This window comes from Prinia subflava, chromosome 8 (genome assembly GCF_021018805.1).
Source record: "Prinia subflava isolate CZ2003 ecotype Zambia chromosome 8, Cam_Psub_1.2, whole genome shotgun sequence".
Lineage (NCBI taxonomy): Eukaryota > Metazoa > Chordata > Aves > Passeriformes > Cisticolidae > Prinia > Prinia subflava.
Window position 1 is genome coordinate 23,844,787 of NC_086254.1, and position 18,758 is coordinate 23,863,544.

Below are 18,758 nucleotides of genomic sequence, written 5' to 3' on the forward strand. Positions count from 1 at the left end.
TCTAACGCCGCGATCCCGGCAAGGGAAAATTCACACTTCAAAATTATTTGCAGTTTTTTTATTGCCTGGAATGCAAGATCAAAACAAAGCAGGCAGATGAGGAAGATAGATTTCATTATACTCCCACTTTCTACTTATGTCTCTTATCTAAAGAGATGTTGAGAGAGAAATGATGCATTTAAGCAGCTCTGAGTAACCAGCAGGGATTTATGGGTGTTACTGGCAAGTCTGGCTTGAAGCAGGTCTTACTGCAGCTGCACTGGGGCTGAGCAGCCAAAAGGAAAATCCAAAGGCCCGCTGCTCTTCAGACAAAGGTTATAGCAGTGCACATTTAAAACCATATTAAAGTTTTCTAAAATCAGCTTCAATAGGAGGTGCTGGGCAATGCTATTGCAGGGGCTTGTCTTTTATATAACATCTTCAGCTGGGCAGGAATTCCGAGCTTTGATAAAACGTGGGGGAAGTGCTGCTGGCTTCATCTCTAACCATCACAGATCACCACACTGAGTCCTCAGCAAGCTCTGGATTCTGTGTTTTACTTACTGCCCTTACCCCAAAAGGGACAAAGTTTTAGGAGCTCTCTTGAATTGGCTCTTGACTTCTCCATGAGGCTCTGTTGGATTTAGCCAAGCTGCTCTGTTTTGAGTGACTGGCCAAGAAATAATCAGCCTTTTCACAACAGTAACCAAATAATCTGTATCTCCCATCACACAATTGATCATCTATTGACAGAAACAGCAATTTCCCAGCCTAAACACCCAAATCCAACAGTGTGAAGGGCTGGTTCTGCAAGGCCTTTGCACATGGAATATAGCAATGAAAAGTGACTCTGTGGATCTGTTTTTAGAACAAACCTTGTGCTGTCAGGGCTCAATTCCCTCTCTGCCCAAGAGCCCCCAGGGAAATGCTGGCTGTTGATCTCTCAGGGTTTATTGCATGTCCTGTGTCCCATCCATGTGCAGCACCTGCTCCAAGCCCAGCCCTTTCCAAGGGGAATGTGCTGTCCATGAGATGAGCCATGGAGTCAATAGAAACAAGCCAAAGGTTTATTTATTTTTTTTTTTTTTAGGATAACAAGCAAGTGTCCATAAACATAATCCTCATCTCCTTTCTGTTTATAATTGTAGTTAATATAAATGTACTTCATTACTGGAGAGCAGTCTTCACGGCCATACAATAGCAAACAAATTCTTCAGAAGCATCTTTAATTATTCATTTGGCTGCACTATATTTTATGCTACTTTTCATAAATGTTAATCTTTATTATTGCCCTACCAGGAAAAAAAAGAAAGGAGGAAAGAAATACCTGTTATTAAATGACCTATCAGGCTGACATGGATAAATGTTGGTAGCTATTTAATTGTTTCCCATCTGCAGTTTTATACAGTTTCTATCAAACTGAAGGGTAATTTTTTTAGTAGCTGCTTATTTTAAATGTACAAAACCCTTGTGTGTAATTCCATTAGCTGCCCTACAGCATTGCAATCTACAGTTTCCCTGAGGCTGTTGTGAAATATTGATGAAATCCTTGCTTTTGTGGCTTCCTCTGATACACTAAACATTTGTCTGATGTTAGTTGAACTTGAATGGATCTGTTCAGAGTTATATCAGTAGTGACTTCAAAGGCTGTAAGGCTGTTACAGTTTTTTTTACAAACTGAAGTTTCAAAGCCTTACCATGTGGTACTTTAAAAAAACAAAGTTCATATCAAATGAACCAAAGTGTTAGCAATACACTGGTAAGACTCATTACAATTTCAATTTCTATAGATATATATTTTTTTTTTGTGATTCTGATTGGTAGCTCATGCCATTGAAAGAAATTTAGATTGGTACTTAGGGCAACCTAGGATAATGAAAGAGGGAAAACATAATTTGAAACTTGGATTTTAAATGAAGTAATCTATAAATTTACAAAGCCACTGCTGTTTTCAAAAACAATAAATAGGACAAGAGAAAACAGAAGAAAGGCAAAGAGAGACAAAAGTTTCAGACTTCTCTTTTCATCAGCAAAGTGATTTACACTGGTGCAATTAAAGTGACTAATGAGGAAAACATATTGGCTGCTCCTGTATCCCTTGAATTTTTCAGGCCATGCTGCATCTTGCAGAGCAGCCTTTGTGCCTGCACCAGGAACTGAGCAAGCTCACAGGGATGGGCTGGGGATGGTGGCAGTGTGACCCTCCCCAGACCTCACCTGGGGATGTGTGACACTGCCCAAACCTCACCTGGGGCTGTGTGACCCTCCCCGAATCTCACCTGGGGCTGTGTGACCCTCCCCGAATCTCACCTGTGGCTGTGTGACCCTCCCCAGACCTCACCTGGGAATGTGTGACCCTCCCCAGACCTCACCTGGGAATGTGTGACCCTCCCTGAATCTCACCTGTGGCTGTGTGACCCTCCCCAGACCTCACCTGGGGATGTGTGACACTGCTCAAACCTCACCTAGGGCTGTGTGACACTGCCCAAACCTCACCTGGGGCTGGGTGACACTGCCCAAACCTCACCTGGGGATGTGTGACATTGCCCAAACCCCACCTGTGACTGTGTGACACTGCCCAAACCTCACCTGTGGCTGTGTGACATTGCCCAAACCCCACCTGTGACTGTGTGACCCTCCCCAGACCTCACCTGGGGCTGTGTGACACTGCCCAAACCTCACCTGGGGCTGTGTGACCCTCCCCAGACCTCACCTGTGGCTGTGTGACACTGCCCAAACCTCACCTGGGGCTGTGTGACCCTCCCCGAATCTCACCTGGGGCTGTGTGACCCTCCCCAGACCTCACCTGTGGCTGTGTGACCCTCCCCAAACCTCACCTGTGGCTGTGTGACCCTCCCCAGACCTCACCTGTGGCTGTGTGACCCTCCCCAAACCTCACCTGTGGCTGTGTGACCCTCCCCAAACCTCACCTGGGGATATGTGACCCTCCCCAAACCTCACCTGGGGATGTGTGACCCTCCCCAGACCTCACCTGGGGATGTGTGACCCTCCCCAAACCTCACCTGGGGATGTGTGACCCTCCCCAGACCTCACCTGGGGATGTGTGACCCTCCCCAGACCTCACCTGTGGCTGTGTGACCCTCCCCAGACCTCACCTGTGGCTGTGTGACCCTCCCCAGACCTCACCTGTGGCTGTGTGACATTGCCCAAACCCCACCTGGGGCTGTGTGACACTGCCCAAACCTCACCTGTGGCTGTGTGACACTGCCCAAACCTCACCTGTGGCTGTGTGACACTGCCCAAACCTCACCTGGGGCTGTGTGACCCTCCCCAAACCTCACCTGCTGAGGCCAGGACAGCAGGGCGGTGTGAGGGAGGGCAGCTGGAGTGGTTGGGACAAGGGCGAGGTTGAGCTCTTTGCAGTCACAACATTCTTTAGGAGAATTTTATTTGGAAGTACAATCTGGGGATCAGCTGGTTGTAAAACTGGCACTGTCAGTTCCAAGAGTTTGTAGAAAATAAGTATTTTTAACGAGAGGCAAATGATTGATTCACTGGCACTCAGAGCCCTCGTGTGAGGAACTGGAGCTCCTGGCTCCAAGCGTGGTGGGATCCTTTCCTGCAGCAGCCAGGACCTGGCATGGAATGGATTCAAACTGACTGAATCCAGAGCATGGCAAGGATGGCTGGAGCTGCTTTTTATTCCATAGCTGCCTATGCAAACAATGTTATCCTTAAGGAAAATTATTCAAGAAAAACCTCCACAATAATTCCTTCCCTCCTCTGCGCTCACCTCAGCAGCTCACATCAGTTCACCTCTCTTTTTGCTTGTGTTGTGGGTTTTTTCCTGCTTTATTATTGGTTTTGAGTTTGTTGGTCACTCACAAGCAGCTCCCTCCAGCCACTGATCATTTGGATCATAAATGTGCAGGTTGAAGTGCAAAGGACATAATCTCCTCTGCTTTGGCTGCTAAGGGCCCACTGAAACTCGGGGGTATTTTGCCTTCTTAACCAGTAGGAAATTGGATATTTAATAGAAAACTTTATAACACAACTCTAATTAAAGTACAACAAAATGAAAGCCCCAAATTGCTTCATTTCAGCATCATATATAAATAATAGTTATGGCTTCGTGGCATTGCCTTTGTGTGTTAGAATTCAGTCGGTGTGGAAGCCACTCTTTGCTCCTGCAGGAGCTGCTCCTGTCCCCCCGCCGTGGATGGTGGTGGGTGTTCCTGCTCCTACTCTGCAAGAGGCAGGAATTCCTGCCTTGCTATCAGCTGCTGTAACTACTTGAAAAATAAATTTCTAGGGGGAAAAAACCCTCAAAGGAATATTGGGAAAAATCCCTCCTTTGAGATGCCAATTTGTTTTGGACACAAAATTCATCACCATGGTGGTGATGCACACTGAGCCACTGTAAATGAGTGTGGGTGTGATGGTAAAGAGTAACAGCAGCAAAAGCTGAAAAAAGTGCCCCATTATCCAAATTAATGAACTGGCCCCCCAGCAGAGAGGCAACTGAGCATCTTCAGCCTTCTCTGAGAATGTCTAAAACCTTCCTGTGGCTGCACCTGGCTTTGGAACCACAACTCAATACCAGGGCTGTCCTGCCCTTTGTCCCTTCCATCCGTCATTCAGAGCCAGGTGCTCTCTGTGCCAGAGTCAGGAACCTTTCCCTCTGATTTCTTCCACCTTGGAGAACTGCACAGGAAATTATTTCCATGGTACAAAATTTTGAACATAGCCTTAAAAACTCTGAAATCCCACAGTTCACTCCTTTATGGCAAATTTCATATTTTGAGAGTTCTTTCCATGGAATTCCATTGCTTTTCTAGAGTGTTCTGTTGATTTTAATCCCATTAAATTCCAAAATGTCTTTGATAAAGAGTTATGCAATGGAGTAGGGAACTGTTTTTCCCCCAGCTGCCAATTTCTCTCCTCAGCTGATTTTCAGACTGGGATGAGACTGTAGCTCTGAACTCCTCCAAAGAGCCAGGTTAAGATTTGTCTGTGGGTGCTTAATGCAGTTCGACATCCTGGAGAAGGAGGAACGAGAAGTGGTCACTATCCATTATCTGCTTGGAACCTTTCAGAGAAAGAAACAGCTTCTGCCAAACACAAAAAGATGTTTGAGCTGAAGCCAGACAAGGAGGGAACAAGATCACCTTCCAGCACTGTGAGATTGCTTTCCTGACCATGTTGTTTCAAGGAAAACTGGAATATGGATGGCTGAAGACGTGCAGGTGGTGCCGTGGGTTTTACATGGATTAGCAGAGTTGTTCTGGACAATGATTCACTGTCCCTTCTCTTGGCAGAAAATAAATTTTCCAGTCTTGGAAAGGAACTTGTGTGTATATATATATATATGTATTTTAATAAATGTTTCTCTACATGGAAAAAGAGCAAATTTGAGTGAAAATAGTTCAAATTTCACTAAAGTGAAAATAGTATCCGCTGGTGGAAAAGTTAGCAGTCAGAATGGACACTTTTGACAAAAATCTGTATTAACCCTTCACAATTCAGGTCAGGAGGGATGGATAAGGTGGTGCCACTGGCAGGTTTGTCCTGGAGTCAGTGCTGGATTCACCCCGGGAGCCTGGCTCGGTGCTGTCTGCAGGGAAAGTCCCTGCTCCAAGGGCATGGGGTGCTTTCAGACCCAGTTTTTGCAGGTGTATTAACTGAACCTGGTTTATTTTAGCTCCTCTGTGGAAATATTCCAGAAATAGCTTAGCAAATGTCCTCTTTGAAGAATAAAGAACCAGCTGTTTATTGCAGCTCTCATCCTAGAGAAGCAGGTTTCTGAGGTTGCCATGAATCCAATCACAAAGACACAAAGGGGAATTAAGAAAACAAATAATTTGGAATTATATTTGTGATTATTATCCATATAATAATATTATCCTTACTGATATCATGATTTTGCCTTATCCTGTCTTGAGGTCAATCAGCACGAAACCAAAGACTGCATTTCCATTTAGGAAGCCAAAAATTGCTTCCATTCAATGCTTTGAAGGTCCTGAGTTTTGTCAATTCTTAATGATAGTGACATTTCAGTCTCCCACTCCCTCAGGACTGCACTTTTCCCATTTCACATCTGCCTGGGCCTGCTTAATTTCGGTGGGAAAAATTTCCATCTAGGAAAGGGAGGAAGCATTCATCCACTGATTGAGTTTGGATTTCTTTCGTGTTATTTTCTTCCCTGTAACACAGTCACACATGAGGATCTCAGAGGTTTGGAATGTCAGAATAAGCCTGGGGGAGAACTGGTGGGAAGAGAACAGGTCACTCAACAATTTATTACATGGACATCAGTGTGACGTGCAAAATTTATGCTGCTTATTACAGACTCTGCATTTAAAGCATGTGGGTGTACAGATATGAGACACTCTTTCCTTCTAAAATAAATAATGCAAAGTCCACTTAAATTAATGTTATTTCTGTTAACCAGCTACATCCCTTCATGTCCAATGAAATCTTACTAAAAAGCCCTGTTGGAAGAACACGAGCATCTCTTGTACCCGAGGTTGTCTTGTAGAACTGGTCTCCACTGTCCTTAAAATGCCCACAGCAATTTAAATCATTTACATAAACAGAAATGCTTTTACATGGAGGGTACTGAAATGTGGTTTTAAAGCTGCCCAAACCCCTAAACCATTAAAACAGATGTGACTGATGGTTTTGTGAAATTTTGATGGTGCTTTCTGGCAAGTTGGGATCGCAGAATCACAGAATCTCCAGTGCCACCCCTGCCATGTCAGGGACACCTCCCACTGTCCCAGGCTGCTCCCAGCCCTGCCCAGCCTGGCCTTGGGCACTGCCAGGGATCCAGGGGCAGCCACAGCTGCTCTGGGCACCCTGTGCCAGGCCCTCAGCACCCTCACAGGAAGGAATTTCATCCATATATCTAATCTAAAGCTCCTCTCTGTCAGTTTGAAGCCGTTCCTCCTTGTCTGTCCCTACAGTTCCTGATGGAGAATCCCTCTCTGGCTTCCCTGTAGACCCCCTGGAGATACTGGAACCAGTACTGCTCCCACTTACATGAGATTGTGTCAGTATCTTACACAGACACAAAAAAAAAAAAAGATTCCTCAGCACAAGTTACTCTTCTGTAAAGGTTACAGTAAACATGTCAATGCCTAATTAAGCAGCAAATTTTATCCATATTGTGGGGGATGTGCAGCTGTCTCTTACTTCTGCTTTTCCTAGACAAGGACAAAGGATCTTGTGAGGAATAAACTACTGTATGTGCCTTCCAAAGGAAAACTTAACTCCTGGTGAAAAATGAGTTAATGACACTCAAAGAAGAGCTGCTGGAATGGAGAATGCAATTTGCAGTGACCCAAAGCTATGGGAATGCTCTTTGTCGAGTGTTTTGTCTGATTCCTTCCTTAGATCCCCCTGTTTTTGTTGTGTGGTGTGCCTGGCACTGGTACAAATCCTGGGGAGGGGCCACAGGGTCACTGCTCCTCACCTGGGGACCTTCTGCCACCTCCATGTCTCTGCCTTCTCCTACATCCCCCAAAAAACACACAGCAAAGGGAAAGTGGTATCTGCTATTCATTTTTACTAGGGAAAATTTAGAGAGAAGAAACTATTGAAGTGTGAGTGTTGTCTTTGCTGCTGCTCCAGTCTGATCACCTGTTAATGTTTGCTGTGACCCTGCTCATGCTAAAGGGATTAGCTTTAATATTTAGCACTTAACATTTAATATTTAGCTGCTTTGCTGAAAGCTTCTGCTGAGGAGCAGAGTGTTCCTCCCACTGTGTGATTATTACTGTTTTATCAGGCTCGAGTGACGTGCAGGTCATTTGTTCAGTGCCACCGCTGTGTTTTTACCTCTGGTTGTGACACCTTCTGGTACCACTCCTGGACTAAGCCAAGCCCAGCTCTAAGCCAAGCCCAGCTCTAAGCCTGTGTGACAGGTGTGGTTCCTAAACTGATGGCAAGGGTGTGGCAAAGATGCCACATGGATTTCTCAGCTCCCATCACACAGAGAGCCATCGTTTCCCTCTTGTGCTGCCCCTTCATCCAGGGAATGGTTCCTCTCTTTGGCCTGATGGCAAACGTGTGGGAAGGGGCCAGATCCTGCAAATAGACTGGAAAATGAAGGCTTTGTCCAGAGGGTCCTCAGAAAAGTGGAACACTTTCTCTGGGTTTGCCAGAAGGATAGCTTTGGGTCAGGAGTACCATATTCAAGGGAGCAAAGTGAGCCAGGTTCTTAAAGAGCCATAAACTGAATTCCAGATAATGGGAAGGAATTGGATTCTCAATATACTCTTCCAGAATCAAGTTCATTTTAGTAATCAAAGAGATAATTTGCCAAATAAAATCCTTCTGGATTTGTTTTAGGATTAACTTCGGTTTACCTCTGTCAAATCTTCTGTGACTTCCAAGGGTTCTTGTCCTGAAATTTATGTATTTTACTGAGGCACAATTTGCTTTTATGGTACACAGTACTTTACTTTTATAAACAAAAGGGTTTCACTTATGCCTATTAACGCTTTCAGATGTTGTATTTTGACATATAAATTATTTGTGTACATTCTAAAGTGCATTTTTAGGTGATCAAATGGCAAAAGGTTACTGTACCTAGATGATGCTCTGAACCAGCAAGATTATGGCACTTATTTTTCTTCTCTTTCTTGCAAATTCAACCCTTTCTCTCACCGAGGCTAAAAACAATTTCATAGAATTGAAGCTTTTAGTATAAACTTTAAATTCTTACATATGAATTTTCCAACTGTCCCATTACAGGACAGTTAGAATTATACTCCCATGACAGGAAAATTATTAACTCTGGATCTCTGGCAGTTATAAAGAATTATGATCATCTGCCAACAAAATGCAGCAACTTTCACAAAAAAAGAGACATCATTTGGCTTTTTTTTCACTTCCAGAACTAACAGACAATATAGTTATAGATTAAAACAAAATCCAGTAAAGAAAACACATAGTAAAAGTAGAAAACTGGAACTGTAGCATTCCCCTTTAACAGGTTATTTCATATATTGACATTACATTTCAGGTTATGTCCAAGAGGAAGATTTAAAGGAAGAGGAAGATATAAAGGAGGAGGAAGAAGATGACGATGACAGCAACTCCACTGCTCAGCTGCAGGGCAGCAACGACACCGGCACGGATGAGGAGCACGAGGTGGGTCCTGAGCAGAAAGGGAACTTCAGTTTCCAGAATTCCCCTGTCAGCCACGTGTCCAACCAGGATGCGGAGAACGAGTCACTGCTGAGTGACGGCAGTGACCATGTGGCAGACATCAAAAACATCTGCTCCAGGGAGCCCCAGGAGCCCAAGAGCAGCGCCCACCCCAAAGCCCAGAGCGAAGCACACAACTGCATGGATAAAATGACAGCAGTCTATGCCAACATCCTGTCGGACTCTTACTGGACAGGCTTGGGGCTGGGTTTCAAGTTGTCCAGCTCTGAAAAGAGGAGCTGCGACAACAGGAACGGAGGGAGCAAAGCCGATTTCGATTGGCACCAAGACGCGCTGTCCAAAAGCTTGCAGCAGAATTTACCTTCCAGGCCTGTCTCCAAGCCCAACCTGTTCAGCTCGGTGCAGCTCTACAGGCAGAGCAGCAAAATGTGCGGGACTGTGTTCACGGGCGCCAGCCGGTTCCGCTGCCGGCAGTGCAGCGCTGCCTACGACACCTTGGTAGAGCTCACGGTGCACATGAACGAGACAGGGCACTACCAGGACGACAACCACAAAAAGGACAAGCACAGACCTACCAGCTACTCCAAGCCCCGCAAAAGGGCGTTCCAGGACATGGACAAGGAAGATGCACAAAAAGTTCTCAAGTGTATGTTCTGTGGTGACTCTTTTGATTCCCTTCAAGATCTGAGCGTTCATATGATAAAAACAAAACATTACCAAAAAGTGCCTTTGAAGGAGCCGGTACCAACCATTTCTTCAAAAATGGTCACTCCAGCCAAGAAACGCGTGTTTGATGTGAACAGGCCTTGCTCCCCTGACTCCACGACGGGGTCTTTCTCCGACACCTTCTCCCCTCAGAAGAACTCGAACCTGCAGCTCTCCTCCAACAACCGCTACGGGTACCAGAACGGGGCCAGCTACACCTGGCAGTTCGAGGCCTGCAAATCCCAGATTTTGAAGTGTATGGAATGTGGGAGCTCCCATGATACCCTGCAGCAGCTCACGACCCACATGATGGTCACTGGCCATTTCTTGAAAGTCACGAGTTCAGCTTCAAAGAAAGGAAAGCAACTTGTTCTGGATCCTTTAGCTGTGGAAAAAATGCAATCGCTGTCTGAAGCACCAGCCAGTGACAGCCCTGTTTCAAAATCAACCAGTAAATCATCTGCAGAATGCATAGGTCCTGCCTCTGAACTTAAAAAGGAAAGCAAAAAAGATAAAGCTGATGATGCAAACAAAGATGAGAAAGCAATGAAAACTGAGGAGTACGAAGACACTCTTCAGAAACCCCTGGATCCCACCATGAAATACCAGTACCTCCGAGAAGAAGATTTAGAAGATGGTTCAAAGGGTGGTGGGGACATTCTAAAGTCCTTGGAGAACACTGTCACGACAGCCATCAATAAGGCTCAGAACGGAGCTCCCAGCTGGAGTGCCTATCCCAGCATCCACGCAGCTTACCAGCTCTCCGAGGGAGCCAAGCCATCCTTGCCCGTGGGATCCCAGGTGCTCCAAATCAGGCCAACCATGACCAATAAATTGAGGCCCATAGCTCCCAAGTGGAAGGTGATGCCTCTGGTCCCTATCTCAGCAAACGTGAGCCAGTGCACTCAAGTGAAGAAGGAGGCTGAGGACAAGGAGGAGGTACAAAAGGACCATGCTAAGGAGGGAGTCCAGGCTGAGCCAGCCTCGCTCAGCCAGAGCGAGAGGGAGCCTCTCCTCAAAGCTGAAGCCTCTGTGGAGCCAAAAAAGACAGAACCGTGTCCCTTGAAAGAAGAAGACAAAATCAAAGAGGACAGTGGAAAAGAAAAGCCAGTCCTCAAGGAGCCACCAGCAGCTTCTCTCAGTAACGGCTGCGCTGCTGCCAACCATTCCTCGGAGCTGCCCTGTGTGAACCCCCTGAGCGCGCTGCAGTCAGTCCTGAACAATCACCTGGGCAAGGCCACTGAGCCCTTACAGCCTCAATCCAACTGCAGCCCCAGCTCTAGCACAATTTCCATGTTCCACAAACCCAATCTAAACATGATGGAGAAGCCGGTTTTATCTCCCGCTCCAACCCCACCAAAGCCTGCGAGCGTATCCAGGCACTATTTGTTCGAGAACAATGATCAGCCTATTGACCTGACCAAATCCAAAGGCAAGAAAGCTGAGTCAGCTCAAGCACAATCCTGTACTTCTCCACCTCAAAAGCACGCTCTGTCTGACATCGCCGACATGGTCAAAGTTCTTCCCAAAGCTACCACACCAAAACCTGCTGCATCCTCAAGGATCCCGTCCATGAAGTTGGAAATCGATGTCCGACGCTTCGAGGACGTCTCCACGGAAGTCTCCACTCTGCATAAAAGGAAGGGCAGGCAGTCAAACTGGAACCCTCAGCACCTGCTCATTTTGCAAGCTCAGTTTGCTTCCAGCCTCTTCCAGACGTCTGAAGGTAAATATTTATTATCAGATCTAGGCCCACAAGAGCGCATGCAGATTTCCAAATTCACTGGACTGTCGATGACCACCATCAGCCACTGGCTGGCAAATGTCAAGTATCAACTTAGGAAAACCGGAGGAACAAAGTTTTTGAAAAACATGGACAAAGGACACCCAGTCTTTTATTGCAGCGACTGTGCATCTCAGTTCCGAACCCCCTCTACTTACATTAGCCACTTAGAATCCCACCTAGGTTTCCAAATGAAAGACATGAACAGGCTGGCTGTGGAGCAGCAAACCAAGGTAGAGCAAGAAATCTCCAGAGTTTCAGTTCAAAGATCTCCTGAAACAATAGCTGGAGAAGAGGACACAGACTCTAAGTTCAAATGTAAGTTGTGCTGTCGGACATTTGCGAGCAAACATGCAGTAAAACTTCATCTAAGCAAAACACACAGCAAGTCACCAGAACACCATTCACAATTTGTAGCAGAAGTGGATGAAGAATAACTCTTAAGGTATGCATGCTCTATAGTGAGTTTTCATTTCAGCATTTCCAGGAGGCTCCGTCAGGCTCCGTGCTTTGGTAGAAGTAGGAAAACAGTATAAAATGTATTGTGTATGCGTGTACACATCCATTTTATAACGTTTTCAGGAAGAGAGCTTGGTCAATGCAAACCCACACTGCCCTAGAGAGAAATGTTGCTGCTTATTATTTGCAAAATAGCCGCTTGCCCATTTCTCTTTTGTGCCTAAGAATAAATCATTTCACACCCACTGCACTTGCATGTGGAATGCAAGAACTAAGCGCTACTCTTTGCAGTGAGAATTGAAAAAAACAGATAAAGAGCACTGAAACCCAAAAGGTTATTACCTCGTTCAGTGCTAGCACACCAATAAATCTGATTTGGATGAGGGAAAAAAAATTCAAAAGTCAAATTAGCAAAATCTCAGTCAATCCAAGTTTCTCATAATCTCAAACACAGCCTCGAGAATCTACAAATAACTCTGAAAAGTTCCTATCTAGAAGTTCAGTTATTCTTCTGTTGATATTTGGATGTTCAGTTTTGTAAAATATTTTAATATTTTACACTTACTTAAACACTTGCTACTGTGAGTGGCCTTTTTTGTCACATCATTTTAACCTCTCTCTCCATCATTCCTTTTTTAATCTTTAAGATGTTTGATTATATTTTGCTTCGTGTTGGTGGAAGTCAATCCATAAACATCACTGACTTCAGTGCAAGTTCTCCTATAACCTGGGGGAGTTAATGCTTAATTGAGATTTTTTACAAGCTTGATATTTCCAAGACCTGTTAGTAGGATACTGCTGCGTTAGTGTTGCTATTTTTTTGCTGCCAGATACACCAGTTGCCACAACCAATGTTTATAACATGTAATGTAATATTCAGATGCCACACCATTTTTGCATTTTTAATTTTACTTGATTCACAAACTTGAATATTCTTGATTGAAATAAATATGCAGAACATCAACTAAAAGTCCAAATAGAAGTTTTTTGTTCTAACCAGTTTTTTTTCCAGGAGGGCTCTGTTTAGTTGTTCCCAGCAATTCCTCCAGCAGACTCAGGCTCTGCTTGTGCTCACAGAACAATCATGTGCAGATCCAGGTTTTCTCCAAGGTGTTCATTACTTGAATAACATTCAGAAAATGAATTTGTCAGATGCTCAAAATTAAAGATGTGCTGTGAGTGGCCACTGATGCCACCTGGCTTTGTGGCCATCCTCTGGCTGGTCGAGGGGACGGGGCTCAATCCCCATTTGGGGGAAGATTTCCCATTTGTTGGCTGCAAATATTCACAAAGCTTTAGGAAACACTTTCTGTGGCCAAAGCCAGCACAAGGGCCCTGTGTCACTTAAGCTCCATTAAAATGACATTTTGAATAATTTGAACCACTGATGAAGGGGTTGCTTTGGGCTGGTCCTGTAAGCTATTGCCATGGAGTACAACATCAGCCTTCAAGTGCAGTAGGATTTAAGTTTTGCATACATCTTGTACGTGGTGCCTGCATTGGAGCAGATTTATGCTTCCTGCATATTTTAGCCAGCAAAATTCCATCTCACTCCGAGGGAGTTTGTTTTCTAAATAGGGCTAATACCCTAAGGTATCTATTTGGGCACTTCAACCCAACATTAGAATGTTGCTTGTTTACCTGGCCACTCCAAATCAACACCCCCGAGGGACTGGGAGGGATAAACATCCCATACTTGGTTTCCTTCCCCACCAGTTAATGATTATTAAGACTCTGCCATTCATAGTTTTCACACAAGAGATAACAGAGCAAACCAATAATTTGGGGACTATCAAACAAAAGCTATCTGCCAGATATATTAATACAACAGTTATTTTGGCACATTCATGGCTTAATGCGTGACAAACGTTTCAGATTTGGTCTTAAAAGCACCGTGTTATTACTCAGAGGCAAACCAAACACCCACCTTTGTAAACACGTTACTGTTGCTGAGGATTGGAGGAGCAAATACAAAGGGGGAGAAAAAAAATCTCCAAGGGAAAAAAAAAAAGTGGTTTCTGCATTGTAATAACCTGCACGGAGACATATTATTCAGGTGATGTGTAACTACATAAATAAGGGACTGTCCTTCCTGCCTCTGGATGCCGAGAAATTGCTGTCCTCCTAATACTCATCCATTTCTAATTTATATCAAGATGCAGGTTGTATCTTACCTTTGAAAAAATATATTTAAATTGCAATGACAGAGTGATAGCACTGTTATCTGGAGCTATAATTTCAGTTGGTATGCATGATAGCACAAATTGTCTGAAATGATGGGGTATTTGGGATGGCATTGTAAAGATTTTATTACAGTTTCGGAGCCAAAGCCTCCCTGAAGTTCTGACGAGGTTGGGAGTGGGGAGGCCAGAGTTTATTCATATGGATTCTTCAGAAATCTGCAAGGAGACTGAATCAAATAACAGGGATTTTCAGAGTTTACTCACTCTTCCCATGTTATTTTTAAAATCCAGTATGCATTTGAATAATAACAGAGGGGAGCAGAGCATTTAGAAAGGAGAAATACAAAGCTGAGATCCTTAAAACACACACATGCATTTGTGTTTCCTTCTTGCAGGCAATATTGCAGTGAAATAGGCATAAAAATAGAGAATATGGATTAAAATAAATGGGAATAAAATAGTGGAAACAGTACTTGAAGTATAGAAATACATAAAGTACTTTATATTTCAATGGCATTTACTAGTCGAGGTTATATTGTCAAATGTTAGCTATCATTAAAAATATAAATGAATAATCTGGGTTAGTACTGTAGAAAAATGTGTTATGGGTATGGATTTATTTTTAAGACCTCTGTGAGGCTGTTTATAAGAAATTTGCTATAAATTCTTCTTAAATGTAAAAAGATATATATCTCTTTTATAGACATCTTTGGTGTTTTCCTGAATTCTTCTAAGTGATATGGGTTTAGTAATATAAAGTAAGATTATGTGTAATATACCACAATCAGACATCTCTATTCTCTTTCATTTAACCCACTTCAAATTTGTTTTTATTGCTATTCTTCATAGAAAACCCATGAACATTAGGAAACATGGCTTTAATTAGAAGTAATTTGTATGTTGACTTGTACCTTGAAAAACATTTCTTCATTTCTTTAACCGAATTAGAATTTTTATGTTGTTCTGAAGAAAAAGGCAGGGCAGAATTGTATTTGTCACTTTGGAGCCAGGTGAGATTGGCTTGGAGCTGGTCACTCACTGAGGCTACAACTTTTGACAGAAATAAATCTCCATAAAGTCAAATTAACCAACCTGACCGGGGAGATTTGTGTTTCAAAGGACCCTGATAAATGAACAGACAGCTACCTGAGATGAACTAATTCGAAAGTAAGGCTGCTGCAAAACAAAAAAAAAAAAGAGTCATAACGATAAACAGTTTTTCTCTCTGTTTCCTCCTTTGTCTTTTTTTAACCATCAAGTTTAAAGCTTCTACTGCGCTTTTTTTTCTACTTTATAGGAGACAACTGACATTCTGTGGTAAATGGAAGAAAGAGCAGAGCAGAACTGAAAATCCTCTAATGCACTGACACTAACTTGCCCTCTATTGTTGAAAATGAGCAGGCAATCATGATTGTTCATCAAATGGCTCCTAATGCAGTTAAAGCATTCAGCTATAATTTCTCCTTGCATTTATAATTACTGTCATAGACTGCACACCTCAGTGAGCAGATTAAAGCTATAAACTATTTAGCCGTAGCTTTAAGATGAGGAACTTGATTTGTCTGGCAGCAGTTATTTGTTAGAGAGCTTGACACTTCACATAAAAATGACTCAACTTGATGAAGAACAATGCAGTTTAAGCAATGCAGTGATTTTAAATCAGTCATTATACCACGCCCTGTAAGAATTGCAAAGCAATTTGTTAAATGATATATAGGACACGTAGATAACTGTATGTGTTAAGTATACCAAAATAGAAGATTTTTTTTCTTCTCTGGATTTTATTTTCTCATCCCTCTGAAGCAGTAGGAGCTGCTCTGATCATGTTGCACTCTTAGCCAATATGGCTGTTACCTGATCAAGGACAATTGTGTGAATCAGTGGCCCAAAATCCTATTTTGGAGAATTCAGCTTGCTCTTCAACTTTCATTTCTTCTTAGCAACAAATATTAGAAGCTGAGAGATCCTTTTGGGAGAATCAGACACGCTGGGATGTGGCTGCCTGCAGTGGTGTCACCACAATCCTGTAAGCAGAATTTACCAGCAAAACCAAGGGCTCTGCTCCCCGTGTCATCAGCCAGAAAAAGAGGGTTCATCCCAGGGAAGTCTTGATTAATCCTTTCAGATGGGACTTTCCTGACAACGTCTTTTTGGAAAATGATGGCTTCTCAATGGGAAGAAAAAATCAGTGGGGAAGTTCCATTTTAAAATAGATTTTTGTTGAGATAAACAGGGGAAAATTGAAGGAGAGGAGACAGAGCTAGGAAAAGAAAGAGGCTGGTGTTTTTGCTGAAGCAAGGAACTACCTCCAAACCATCAGCCCTCCCCCAAAATAATCCTGTCCTGGTGAAGCCTCAGTTCTCTTAATCCTCAGAAATTTATCACTGCTTCCCTGAAGTGGTAGATCCAGATCTTTAATTTTTTTTTTAACGGAACATTTTTAAATCTTTAACATTTTCCTGGATAGCATTTTTTCAGTCTAGCCATTGTCCTTGTAAACCCAATAATGTTCTTGGCTTCCCTGAGAGCAGGGTCAGGGCAGATGATCCATCAGACTGGCAGCACCGACGGATCCGTGCAGATTCCCTGGCTTTTTAGGAATACTACAGGTTGCTATTAAGATCAGTATTATTTAACATTGCATTTGAGCTTCCAGCCGCCTGGATCAACCCACATTGTTCCTGGGCTCTGTACAAAGGCATTGCATGTGGCAGTTCCAAGGCAGGAACTCCTCTGCTCACAAAGAAACAGCAACTTTCAACCAGATTTTAACTGACCTTGAACAGTGCCTGCCTCCTCCAGCATTCACTATTCATAAGGACATCAAAATCTTGCCTTCTCCTTGCTGTGCCTGATGTTATTAAATGCTACAGCCTTCATAATCTATAGCAGAACATTCTTACCCGGTGAGATTTCAAAGGAAGGGTACCTGAGTCTTATTTATACATTTTACACCTCAGCAATCGAATCACAAGGATCAATAACAAAAGGAAAAGATGTGAGCAGTATCCAGCCCTACAAAGTACCTTTCAATAAAAATAATGTAATTTAGCAGGGTGATCACTTAGTGCAAATATGATGGAGCACAGATGGAAAATGAGGAAAATTATAGATACGGCTTTATGGGAGGAGGAAAGGAGGAAGAGATTTTTCACTATTTATTGGGATAATGAACAGATAATTCATGATTATTAAGCTGTAGTCTTCAGGCCTCATTCTGCCACCTCTTCCCATCTCAGTTTGGAGCTGGGCGTGTTTGTGCATCCAGGCAGGGTCTGTGGAGAGGAGGGATCAGGCTTTGGCACTGGGTTCCACAGAAATCCAAGCAGGATCGGCACCAGTGCAGCCCCAGAGGGGGAATGGGGTGGGACACAGCCCCCAGCACAGAGCTCTTGGCTTCAGTGGGGCTGTGCTGCTTCTCCAGGAGCATCCCAGCCTCTGCAGGGGCAGCACAGCCCGGGTCCAGCTGGGATAACATCACAGAGAGCCCAGGGGGCTGATCCTCATCCTGCTGCCTCCCCTGCCTGGAGAGTCCTGTTCTCCCAGCAGAAGGAGCTGGCCGAGCCCTCAAAGGCGTGAGGGGCAGGAGAGGTGTCCTGCCAGAGGGCTCCTGCTCTGGGCAGCAGCACTGGCCCTGTTTGCTGTCACTCCCTGCAGGGACAGACGGACTGGCAGTGGGGATGGCAGACCCCGAGGGGAGCACACAGCAGGAACGGCTGCAGTGGAGGGAAGGAGGGACACGGGGCCAGCAGGGAACTTGGACATTATCAATTGACACAGTCCCTTTATTAAAAGCAAACTGTTCCTCCTCCCCTCCAAAATCCCTCCCTGCCAGCACTCAGCTCTTCTGCTGGGGGTCAGCCCATGCAGCAGTGGGGGAGGGAGCCATGGGGAGTGGAGGAGGTTGTCATGTCTAATGAATACCCTGAATGTATCAAGATATATATTTTTTTCATTTCAGAAAAGGTTCCATTAAGAGGGAGACAGCCCTAACATGTGCTTTGGCCCCTCATCAGATTTATGAGTATTTGCTCTGCTCTTTAATAGGAAACTCTGCAGCAACTGCCACCTTGCCTGCTCTCCCTGAGATACACAGTGGCTTCTCGGGGAAATGCACTTCATTATTAATGTGAATTTGTACGTTTTTATGACACTGCTTGGGGGAAGGGGCAGGCAGAGATTTCCTGGTGATATATGCTCATTTCTAACCATTTATTGTCCCAGACAATCGAAGAACAATGATAAACATTGTTTCAGAAAGTGGAGTGTGCCGCAGTGACATTTTTGAAAGGAAAGGAGAGGTGGCTGGAGTGGCTTTGATGTGGCTCTTCCCCTGCACTCCACCTCTCGCAGCAGCTGTGTCACACCCAGCTCAGTGTGGTCTGTGCAGGGTCTCTGCCTCCCTTCACCAGCCAGGACCATTTCCTCAGTGCTGTTCCACAGCAGAGAATGTGGAAGGAGGAGAAGGAATTGCTCCTTTGGGAAGCCTGAGCTGCAGAGGATCCCAGAGCGAA

The 18,758-nt window shown here is 44.2% G+C and overlaps 1 protein-coding gene across 6 annotated transcripts in view; it reads left to right on the forward strand.

The window, feature by feature from the left end:
* Positions 1–18,758, forward strand: part of TSHZ2 (teashirt zinc finger homeobox 2) — a 214,502-nt gene that overhangs the window by 122,970 nt on the left and 72,774 nt on the right. For 5 of the 6 annotated variants that reach the window (XR_010081182.1, XR_010081180.1, XR_010081181.1 and 2 more), the window contains exon 2: positions 8,969–12,047. Coding sequence is in view for 2 of the 6 variants with exons in the window: in XM_063404190.1 (XP_063260260.1) it covers positions 8,969–12,039 (3,071 nt within the window). In the remaining 4 variants the exon portion in view is untranslated. The remainder of the gene's footprint in view (positions 1–8,968; positions 12,048–18,758) is intronic. The other variant, XM_063404191.1, reaches the window with a different exon arrangement.